This window comes from Piliocolobus tephrosceles, chromosome 21 (genome assembly GCF_002776525.5).
Source record: "Piliocolobus tephrosceles isolate RC106 chromosome 21, ASM277652v3, whole genome shotgun sequence".
Classification (NCBI taxonomy): domain Eukaryota; kingdom Metazoa; phylum Chordata; class Mammalia; order Primates; family Cercopithecidae; genus Piliocolobus; species Piliocolobus tephrosceles.
In genome coordinates this window covers 45,607,574-45,619,696 of record NC_045454.1, presented here as the reverse complement: position 1 = coordinate 45,619,696, position 12,123 = coordinate 45,607,574, and the positions used below count along the sequence as shown (strand labels likewise).

Below are 12,123 nucleotides of genomic sequence, written 5' to 3'. Positions count from 1 at the left end.
CACCCCCCCCACCCCCCCCAGCCTGGGCGACAAGACAGACCCCATCAAAAAAAAAAAAAAAAAAAAAAAAAAAAAGCAATGACTGCCAGACACCATCATCACAGGACTGAAGATTATAAGGTAACCAGACAATGCCTGTGTCTTCAATGGACTTACAGTCTACAATGAACTAGTAAATACACAGTCACGGGTCAGACGCTGGGGTAAAAGGACAGAGGGTGTCTGGGGGTGCCATTTTCATGGAGGGATCTCAAAGAAAGTCACCGCTGAGACATCCTGAATTCAGCAAAGGAAAGCACCATCCACATATTGTGGTGTAAAGCAATTCAGACATAGCAGAAACCCAGTGGAAAGGCCCTAGGACAGGAATTTTCTTGGCACATTAAAAAAAAAAAGTCTGGCCAGGTGTGGTGGCTCACTCCTGTAACCCCAGCATTTGGGAGGCCGATGCGGGGGGATCACTTGAGTCCAGGAGTTCAATATGAGGCTGGCCAACATGATGATACCCCATCTCTACCAAAAAATACAAAAATTAGCCAGGCATGGTGGTGTGTGCCTGCAATCCCGGCTACTCAAGAGGCTGAGGTAAGAGTATTAATTGAGCCTGGGAAGTCCAGGCTGCAGTGAGCTGAGATGGGGCCACTGCACTCCAGCCTGGGCAACAGAGTGAAATCACGTTGAAGAAGAAGAAAAAGAAAGAAGAAAGAGAAGAAGGAGAAGGAGAAGGAGCCAGGTCACAGTTGCATGAATGAATGAATGAATCAATCAATTAATCAACCACACAAATAAGATGGGAGGGCAGAGTAGAATTCCATATACAATTCTTTTTTTTTTTTTTTTTTCTTTGAGACAGCCTTGCTCTGTCGCCCAGGCTGGAGTGCAGTGGCATGATCTTGGCTCGGTGCAGCCTCCACCTCCTGGATTCAAGCCATTCTCCTGCCTCAGCCTCCCAAGTAGCTGGGACTACAGGCGCGTGCCACCATGCCCGGCTAATTTTTTGTATTTTTACTAGAGAAGGGTTTCATCATATTGGCCAGGCTGTTCTGGAACTCCTGACCTCATGTGATCAGCCTGCCTTGGCCTCCTAAAGTGCTGGGATTACAGGCCCGAGTCACCACTGGGCCTCCACATGGAATTCTAAGGGGTCCATTCATGACTCCAGAAATCAGACTTGATCAGTAAATGGTTCTCACCCAGGAGGCAATTTTCTCTCCCGCTAGGGACACTGGGCAACATCTGGAGATATTTTTAGGTGTCAGGACCTGGCTGCAGCATCCTCCTGGGGCATGGAATGGGTGGAGACCAGGGATGCTGCTCAGTACCCTGAAATGCCCAGGACAGCCCCACCCCAGAGAATGATCCAACACCAGATATCAAAAACACAAGGTAGAGAAACCCTGACCTAAAGGCATGAGAGGAGACAGAGGAAGGAATTTGTCAAATACGCACAGAAAAGGGAATTTAAAAATTAATTAATGAAGAACACCAGTAGCTTATAAAGGTAGCAGTCCTAAAAATACAATACTATTTCTCTCTTTTTTCCTCTTCTTTTTTTTTGAGATGGGGTCTTGCTCTGTCGCCCAGGCTGTAGTGCGGTGGCGCAATCTTGGCTCGCTGCAACCTCTGCCTACCGGGTTCACGCGATTCTCCTGTCTCAGCTCTCCCGGGTAACTGGGATTACAGGCATGCACCACCACGCCTGGCTAATTTTTTTTTTGTATTTTTATTAGAGATGGGGTTTCGCCATGTTAGCCAGGCTGGTCTCGAACTCCTGACGGGAGGTGATCCACCTGCCTTGGCCTCCCAAAGTGCTGGGATTACAGGCGTGAGCCACTATGCCTGACCAATTTTTTTTTTTTTTTTTTGGTAGAGACGGAGTTTTGCCATGTTTGCTAGGCTGATCTCAAACCCCTGAGCTCAAACAATCTGCCCGCCTCGGCCTCCCAAAGTGCTGGGATTACAGGCATGAGCCACCGCACCCAGCCTACAATACTTAAGTACTGCAGCGGGTCATGTCTTAACCCCTGAAGTCAAATTCCAGGGTTCTTTTGACCCATGGTGCAAGCACAATTACGCCTCTGGTTCAGCCACTAATATGGACGGACACAGCTCTTTACAAGCAAAATCTGCAACAGTCCCTGGAGAGTCACCTCCCCTGCTGCCACCTTGCTTGGTGCCTGGTGACTGCTGAGCAAAGGAAATTCCATCGTTCTCTCCTCGCCTTAATGCCTCCAGGATAGACAATAAGCTCTAAATCGTGTATCAAGTACCTTCCTGTGAATGGTGAGTATCGACTCGGACACCCAAGTATTTATACAGCTTTAAAAGCCTACAAGAGACTGGAAAATACTTCTTATGTTTATAAATAGACATAGAATAACCTGCCTGGGTTAACTCTGATGGGAGCTAGTTATAGCAATACAGATGGAAAAAAAAATGTAGAACTGCCTGAATAAGGGAAGATCCTGGTATTATTATTATTATTGTTATTATTTGGAGAGGAAGGGATATTTATTTGTTCAGGCACAGGTATCATTCCTGATACCTGCTACCTCTTCCTAGAATCCACTGCAGGAAACTTGGTACACTGTGGTTTTTCTGAGATTAGAAAAATGAAGCACAATGGGCCTGGCGTGGTGGCTCACACCTGTAATCCCAGCACTCTGGGAGGCCGAGGCGATCACGAGGTCAGGAGATCGAGACCATCCTGGCTAACACGGTGAAACCCCGTTTCTACCAAAAAATACAAAAAATTAGCCGGGCGTGGTGGCGGGCGCCTGTAGGGCCCAGCTACTCGGGAGGCTGAGGTGGGAGAATGGCGTGAACCCAGGAGGCGGAGCTTGCAGTGGGCCAAGATTGTGCCACTGCACTCCAGCCTGGGCGACAGAGTGAGACCTCATCTCAACAAAAAAAAAAAAAAGAAGAAGAAGAAAAGAAAAATTAAGCATAATGAAGTCTCTAGCGTCATCAGATTCACAAAGACATAAAGGAGGATGGTGGGTGCTGGGGCTGGGGGAAGGAGAAGGGGAGTGAGTGTTTCATGGGGACAGTTTCAGTTTGGGAAGTTGAAAAAGTTCTGGAGATGATGGTGGTGATGGTCGCACAACCACGGCAACGCACTTGATGCAGAGACACTGTGCCCTTAAACATAGTTACAATAACAAATTGTATGTGATGTCTATTTTACGATAACAGCACATACACTAGTGATATTAACAGGAAGGGTTTGTAAGCTTATTTATTTGTGTGTGTGTGTATTAAATTGTGGAAAAATAAACGTCACATAAAATTTACCAATTTACCATCTCAATCTTTTTTTTTTTTTTTTTAAGATGGAGTCTCATTCTGTTGCTAGGTTGGAGTGCAGTGGCGCGATCTCACCTCACTGCAAGTTCCGCCTCCTGGGTTCACGCCATTCTCCCGCCTCAGCCTCCCAAGTAGCTGGGACTACAGGCACCCGTCACCACACCTGGCTAATTTTTTGTATTTTTAGTAGAGACAAGGTTTCACCATGTTAACCAGGATGGTCTCGATCTCCTGACCTCATGATCCACCCGCCTCGGCCTCCCAAAGTGCTGGGATTACAGGCATGAGCCACTGCACCTGGCCGCTAATTTCTGTATTTTTAGTAGAGACAGGGTTTCACCATGTTGCCCAGGCTGGTCTCGAACTCCTGGCCTCAAAGTGATCCACCCACTTCAGCCAACCAATGTGCTGGGATTACAGGCGTGAGCCACTGTGCCTGGTAAATCTCAACCATTTTAGGTGCACAGTTCTGTGGTATTAAGCGCATTCACAGTGTTGTGCAATCATCACCACCATCATCTCCGGAACTTTCTCATCTTCCCAAACTGAAACTCTGTCCCCAACCCATCCCCTCCCCAGTCCCTGGCACTCCCCATTCTACTTTTTGTCTCTATGAATCTGAGGACTCTAGGGACCTCCTAGGAGTGAAATCACACAGAATTTGTCCTTAGTGAGTTTCCTTTTAATGATATTAACTTTGCGACAATTACAAATAAAACCACGTTTAAACGGTCCCTTGGTAATTAGAGATTTAGACTTTCGGAATTAAAAAAAAAAAAAGAAAGAAAGCTTTGAGTGATATTGCTGGTGGCAGCTCTCACGGGTGGTTCTGGTTACTTGAATGCAGGGCCAACAGCTTAGAGCGGAGCTGATGACTGGACTCACCCCGGAGTTATATAAAGCATCAAAGGAGATAAATCACGTTTGCAACCCTCGGTTCAGGCGGGGATGATGTCACACACACACATATAGCATATGAGCTTAGAGCTGGGACAGCTCCCAGAGATCATCTGTCCTCCCGCCCCTTCTCCCAAAAAGGAGGCAGATGGTGACTTGCTTGGGAACATGGCCAAAGCCCTTCAGTAGGTCAGGGCCGGAGCCAAGAGCAAATGTTGAGCTCCTGGCCTCAGCCACACCTCACTCGCCAGTGGCCCCCTGGCCTTCTCCTCCAGGGTGGTGGACTAAGGATATCACTAACAGAAAATATCTCAAGAAAAAGACAGCAAGACACACAAGGAAACCAAAACTAAAGAGAGAAATGGGCCCAGCGCCGTGGCTCATGCCTGTAATACCAGCACTTTGGGAGGCTGAGGCAGGAGGATCGCTTGTGGTCAGGAGTTCGAGACCAGCCTGGGCAACATATCAAGATTCCCCACCTCTAAAACATTATTATTATTATTATTATATATTTTTTTCTCAGATGGAGTTTCACTTTTGTTGCCGAGGCTGGAGTGCAGTGGTGCGATCTCAGCTCATTGCAACCTCTGCCTTCCAGGCTCAAGCAATTCTCCTGCCTCAGCCTCCTGAGTAGCTGGGATTACAGGTACATGCCACCATGCCCGGCTAAATTTTGTATTTTGAGTAGAAATGGGGTTTTGCCATGTTGGCCAGACTGGTCTCGAACTCCTGACCCCTGGTGGTCCGCCCGCCTCAGCCTCCCAAAGTGCTGGGATTACAGGTATGAGTCACTGCGTCCGGCCTAAAAAATTATTTTAAACAATTAGCCAGGTGTAGTGTCTCAGGCCTATAGTTCTGAGTAGTCCAGCTACTCAGGAGGCTGAGGTGGGAAGATCGTTTGAGCCCAGGAGTTCGAGGCTGCAGTGAGCTATAATTGTGCCACTGTACTCCAGCCTGGACAACAGAATGAGACCCCATCTTAAAAAAGAAAAAAAGAAAAAAGTGACAGATCCTTCTCCAGTTTGATGGGTTTTTAAAAACCCCAATGTTAAAATAATTTTAGGGCCGGGCGTAGTGGCTCACGCCTATAATCCCAGCACTTTGGGAGGCTGAGGCTGGTGGATCATTTGAGGTCAGGCGTTCAAGACCACCCTGGCCAACATGATGAAACCCTGTCTCTACTAAAAACAAAAAAATTAGCCGATGTAGTGGCAGCACCTGTAATCCCAGCTATTCAGGAAGCTGAGGCACAAGAATCGCTTGAACCCGGCAGGTGGAGGTTGCTGTGAGCTGAGATCAAGCCACTGCACTCCAGCCTGGGTGGCAGAGTAAGACTCCATCTCAAAAAATAATTAATGATAATAATAATAATAATAATAATTTTAAACTAATGTATACATGCTAGTTTGAGACTTCAAATATTAATCCATTTTCCTTCAGATGGATGGCGGTCCATTAAGTAAACAAGATTAAGACTGAAAAATTTGTCATTAAATTTTATAATAAAAATTATGTAATTATTTATAAGTTATATTTATAAATATAATTTTTATACAATAAAATGCACAACATTGTGAATGCATTTAATGTCATTTATATTTTTTTATTTTGTATAATTTTTTTTTTATAGAGACAGGGTCTTGCTCTGTCACCCAGGCTGGAGTGCAGTAGAATAATCACAACTCACTGCAGACTCGAACTCCTGGCCTCAAGAGATCCTCCCACCTGGACCTCCTGAGTAACTGGGACTAAAGGTGTACACCACCATTGTTTAAAAATTTTTGTAGAGGGTGGGCGCGGTGGCTCAAGCCTGTAATCCCAGCACTTAGGGAGGCCGAGACGGGCGGATCATGAGGTCAGGAGATGGAGACCATCCCGGCTAACACGGTGAAACCTCGTCTCTACTAAAAATACAAAAACTAGCCGGGCGAGGTGGCGGGCGCCTGTAGTCCCAGCTACTCGGGAGGCTGAGGCAGGAGAATGGCGTGAACCCGGGAGGCGGAGCTTGCAGTGAGCTGAGATCCGGCCACTGCACTCCAGCCTGGGTGATGAGGCTCCGCCTCAAAAAAAAAAAAAAAAAAAAAAAATTTTTGTAGAGATGGGATCTTGCTATGTTGCACAGGCTGGTCTCAAAGTCCTGGCCTCCAGTGATCCACCCACCTTGGCCTCCCAATGTGCTGGGATTACCAGCATGAGCGCCAAGCCTGGTGGACATTTTTAATTGACAATGTGGGGTGGGGGATATGAGATAATCGATTTTTGCTGCCTTCCATCCTTACAACTAAGGGATCTCAGTGGGGCCAAAATCCTTCCCTGACTTTGTCAATAACCATTAGTGGTGTTTCTAGCTTTGCACGGAAGCCTTGCGTGGGTTAACACAGCTGCATCCCCATCAGTGTGAGGAGGGATGAAGAGGACAAGGAAGACAGGGAGGGAGAACGAAGGAGAGGGAAGAAGAGAAAATCGCAGAGGGAAATGGTGCCAAGACATGGGGAAAATCTGGTTTTGACACAAATCTTCAGAGCGTGTGCTTGTGTTATGACGTTTAAAAATGTGTATGTAGGCCAGGCACGGTGGTTCACGCTTGTAATCCCTGCACTTTGGGAGGCCGAGGTGGACGGATCACAAGGTCAGGAGATCGAGACCATCCTGGCTAACATGGTGAAACCCCGTCTCTACTACAAATACAAATTATTAGCCAGGCGCGGTGGCAGGCGCCTGTAGTCCCAGCTACTCGGGAGGCTGAGGCAGGAGAATGGTGTGAACCCGGGAGGTGGAGCTTGCAGTGAGCCGAGATCACGCCACTGCACTCCAGTCTGGGAGACACAGCGCACAGCGAGACTCTATCTCAAAAAAAAAAAAAAAAAAAAAAAAAAAGGTGTATGTATGAGCCATAGTGGCTCAAGCCTATAATCCCAGCACTTTGGGAGGCTGAGGCAGGTGAATTGCTTGAAGCCAGGAGTTTGAGACCAGCCTGGGCAACGTAAGGAGACTCCATCTCTACAAAAAGAAGTTTAAAACTTAGCCAGGGCTGGGCGCGGTGGCTCATGTCTGTAATCCCAGCACTTTGGGAGGCCAAGGTGGGTGGATCATTTGAGGTCAGGAGTTCAAGACCAGCCTGGCCAACATGGTAAAACCCCATCTCTATTAAAAATGCAAAAATTAGCCGGGTGTGGTGGCAGGCGCCTGCAGTCTCAGCTACTCAGGAGCCTGAGGCAGGAGAATCGCTTGCGCCTGGGAGGTGCAAGTTGCAGTGAGCCGAGATCGCACCACTGCACTCCAGCCTAGGTGACAGAGTGAGACCCTGTCTCCAAAAAGAAAAAAAAAAAAAATTACCTGGGCATGCTGGTGCACACCTGTGAACAACTGTGGTGTCCCAGTTCTCATGAGGCTGAGGCAGGAGGACTGCTTGAGCCTGGGAGGTGGAGGTTGCAGTGAGCAGAGATCATGCCACTGCACTCCAGCCTGGGGAACAGGGGAGACCCTGCCTCGAAAAAAAAAAAAAAAAAAAGGCCAGATGTGGTGACTCACGCCTGTAATCCCAGCACTTTGGGAGGCCGAGGTGGGTGGATCACCTGCGGTCACCTGAGGTCGGGAGTTTGAGACCAGCCTGACCAACATGGAGAAAACCCCGTCTCTACTAAAAATATAAAATTAGCCGGGCGTGGTGGCGCGTGCCTGTAATCCCAGCTACTCGGGAGGCTGAAGCAGGAGAATCGCTTGAACCCGGGAGGCGGAGGTTGCGATGAGCCAAGATCGTGCCATTGCACTCCAGCCTGGGCAACAAGAGTGAAACTCCATCTCAAAAAAGTAAATAAATAAAGTAAATAAATAAATAGATAAAAACACGTATGTATGTTTTCGTATGAGATAGAACGGAGCGTGTGTGTGTGGCTCCCGACGCTGAGACACGGGAAGGGATGGCTGCTTCCCTAGAGGTGAAGCAAAGTGCATCAGTTACACGTGGGCAAATCCCACCAATCCCAGCACAGCTGCCCGCACTCACCTTTGAGGCAATAATCCAGCTCGAACAGCTCACTGTCTTCCGCCTGCCTCTCCCAGAAAACCAGGTAGTGGGTGATGTTGCCGTTGGGGTCGGAGGGGGGTTTCCACTTCAAAATAATCTGGGATGATGAGTTAGATACTGAGATTGGATCCAGGGGCACGGAGGGGTCTGCCAAAGAGAAAGGAAATGGGTCCATCATGAGAAAGAGTGTGCACAAAAAGCTGGTGGGCGGATGCGGGGGACACACTAAAGACATCATGAGGGCACTCATCCCAACACTTTGGGCAACCAAGGTGGGCAGATCACGAGGTCAGGAGATCGAGACCATCCTGGCCAACATGGTGAAACTCGGTGTCTATTAAAAGTAAAAAAAAAAATTAGCCGGGCGTGGTGGTGCACACCTGTAGTCCCAGCTACTCGGGAGGCTGAGGCAGGAGAATGGCTTGAACCCGGGAGGTGGAGGTTGCAGCGAGCCGAGATTGTGCCACTGCACTCCAGCCTCATGACAGAGTGAGATTCCGTCTCAAAAAAAAGAAAAAAAAGAGAGAGAGCTACATCATGAGGATGTTTGCTGCAGTGTTTTTGTTTTTTGTTTTGTTTTTGTTAATGTTTTTTGTTTTGTTTGTTTTATTTTTTGTTTGTTTGTTTGTTTGTTTTGAGACGGAGTCTCGCTCTGTCTCCCAGGCTGGCGTGCAGTGGCCGGATCTCAGCTCACTGCAAGCTCTGCCTCCCGGGTTCACGCCATTCTCCTGCCTCAGCCTCCTGAGTAGCTGGGACTACAGGCGCCCGCCACCTCGCCCAGCTGGTTTTTTGTATTTTTTTGGTAGAGACGGGGTTTCACCGTGTTTGCCAGGATGGTCTCCATCTCCTGACCTCGTGATCCGCCCGTCTCCACCTCCCAAAGTGCTGGGATTACAGGCTTGAGCCACTGCGCCCCACCGTTTATTTTGTTTATATTGTTTTGTTTTTGTTTGTTTCGGTTTTGGTTTTTGGTTTTTGTTTGTTTTATTTTGTTTGAGACAGAGTCTTGCTCTGTGACCCAGGTTGGAGTGCAGTGGCATGATCTCTGCTCACTGCAACCTCCACCTCCCGGGTTCAAGCCATTCTCCTGCCTCAGCCTCCTGAGTAGCTGGGATTACAGGTGCCCGCCACCATGCCTGGCTAATTTTTGTAGTTTTGGTAGAGATGGGATTTTGGCATGTTAGCCAGGCTGGTCTCGAACTCCCGACCTCAGGTGATCCGCCTGCTTTGGCCTCCCAAAGTGCTGGGATTACAGGTGTGAGCCACCGTGTCCGGCTGCCGCAGTGTTCTTTAACATCAGAGAAAACTGGAGACATAGAGGGAATCCTCATCCAATCAGGGCACAGGATACCAAGCAGTAGCCCATTCACATCCCAGATTATGTGAGCATTCATTTATCCATTTCTGCAACAAACACTAATGCTCTCTGACTATGAGCTAAACTCTCTCTGTTCTGGGCTCTACATAGATGCCGCTGGGGAAAGAGAGGATAGTGGGAAGAGACCAATAAACTCACATTTTTCTCCGATTAACATCTGTCCCTAATTGAACCCAGTCATGGGGCAGACTTGAAGCCACTGGATCGTGTCGATGACCTGGCATTCAGTCTACAAAACCTTCCCCTCAAGAATGGAGGTGGCTGACAGAGTGGCTCATACCTGTAATCCCAGTACTTTGGGAGGCTGAGGCAGGAGGATTGCTTGATCTCAGGAGTTTGAGACCAGCCTGGGTCACATAGCAAGACCCTGTCTCTACTAAAAATCATAAAAATCAGCCAGGCATGAGGAAGCACGCCTGTGGTCCCAGCTAGTTGGGATCTGAGATGGGAGGATCGCTGGAACTCAGGAGGCTGATGCTGCAGTGAGCTGTGATCACACGACTACACTCCAGCCTGGGTGACAGAACAAGATCAGAAAGAAAAGAAAGAAAGAAAAGAAAAGAAAAGAAAAAAAGGAAAGAAAAAGAAAGAAAGAAAGAAAGAAAGAAAGAAAGAAAGAAAGAAAGAAAGAAAGAAAGAAAGAAAGAAAGAAAGAAAGAAAGAAAAAGAAAGAAAAACCAACCAAACAAAACCCAAAAAACGCAAAGTAACGGAGGTGGCTGAGGGAGCTGGGGGTGGGGAGGGAGTCCAAACATCTGGGAGCTAGAAGTTTCTGAAAACTGTAAGTCTTTCAGTGTCACTAAAAGATACATGAAAGGGGATTAACTGAAGAAGATAGGGCTGATTTATAAAGTTTGAGTTCGAGGCCGGGCACGGTGGCTCATGCCTGTAATCCCAGCACTTCAGGTGGCCGAATCCCCTGAATCACCTGAGATCAGGAGTTCGAGACCACACCTGGCCAACATGGTGAAACCGTGTCTCTACTAAAAAAACAAAAATTAGCTGGACATGGTGGTGGGCGCCTGTAATCTCAGCTTCCTGGGAGGCTGAGGCAGGAGAATCTTGAACCCGGGAGGCGGAGGTTGCAGTGAGCCGAGAATGCGCCATTGAACTCCAGCCTGGGAGACAAGAGCGAAACTCCGTTAAAAAAAAAAAAAAAGGGCCGGGCACAGTGGCTCACGCCTGTAATCTCAGCACTTTGGGAGGCCGAGGCGGGCGGATCATGAGGTTGGGACATCAAGACCACAGTGAAACCGCATCTCTACTAAAAACACAAAAACTTAGCCAGGCGTGGTGGCGGGCGCCTGTAGTCCCAGCTACTCGGGAGGCTGAGGCAGGAGAATGGCGTGAACCCGGGAGGTGGAGATTGCAGTGAGCCGAGATTGCGCCACTGCACTCCAGCCTCGGTAACAGAGCGAGACTCTGTCTTAAAAAAAAAGCTGCTTTTGAGCCTATAGGACGGGGTTTCTCATCCTCAGCACTATTGGCTTTTGGGGCGGGATAATTCTTTGTTATGATGGAGGGTGCATCCTGTGTGTTGCAGGACATGAAACAGCCTCTCTGGCTTCCACCCACGAAATGCCAGTGGTTTCATCTCCACAGCTGTGACAACCAAAAATGTCTTCAGACATTGACTGGCAACTGTTCCCTGGAAGAGCAGTTAACCCCATTTGGGAACTACTGCTATAAGAGAAGCACTTAGGTTTTACAAAAATATAATTAGGCTGGGCCCAGTGGCTCACGCCTGTAATCCCAGCACTTTGGGAGGCCAAGGTGGGCAGATCATTTGAGGTCAGGAGTTCCAGAGCAGCCTGGCCAACATGGTGAAGCCCCGTCTCTATTAAAAATACAAAAATGGCTGGGCGTGGTATCTCACGCCTGTAATCCCAGCACTTTGGGAGGCCAAGGCGGGCGGATCACCTGAGGTCTGGAGTTTGAGACCAGCCTGACCAACATGGAGAAAGCTTGCCTCTACAAAAAAAAAAAAAAACAAAATTAGCCAAGCGTGGCGGCGCATGCCTGTAATTCCAGCTACTCGGGACGCTGAGGCAGGAGAATTGCTTGAACCCAGGAGGTGGAGGTCGCAGTGAGCTGAGATAGCACCATTGCACTCCAACCTGGGCAACAAGAGCGAAACTCCATCTCAAAAACAAAACAAAACAAAACAAAAAAAGCTGGCATGGTGGCTCATGCCTGTAATACCACCAAGGTGGGCGGATTGCAGGTCAAGAGTTCAAGACCATCCTGCTCAACATGGTGAAACCCGTCTCTACTAAAAATAAAAAAACTAGCTGGCCATGGGTGGCACGCCTGGTAGTTGCAGCTACTCGGGAGGCTGAGGCAGGAGAATCACTTGAACCGGGATGGGGAGGTTGCAGTGAGCTGAGATTACACCACTGCACTCCAGCCTGGGCAACAGAGTGAGACTCTGTCTCAAAAAAACAAAACAAAACAAAAATTAGCCAAGCGTGGGGGTGTACACCTGTGATCCCAGCGACTTGGGAGGCTGAGGCAG

At 48.3% G+C, this 12,123-nt stretch overlaps 1 protein-coding gene across 1 annotated transcript in view; it reads right to left on the bottom strand.

The window, feature by feature from the left end:
* The window catches only part of INSR (insulin receptor), a 191,362-nt gene that overhangs the window by 42,545 nt on the left and 136,694 nt on the right, over nucleotides 1-12,123 (bottom strand). Inside the window, exon 9 of the mRNA XM_026455549.2 lies at nucleotides 8,210-8,377. Coding sequence (XP_026311334.1) covers nucleotides 8,210-8,377 — 168 coding nt within the window. The remainder of the gene's footprint in view (nucleotides 1-8,209; nucleotides 8,378-12,123) is intronic.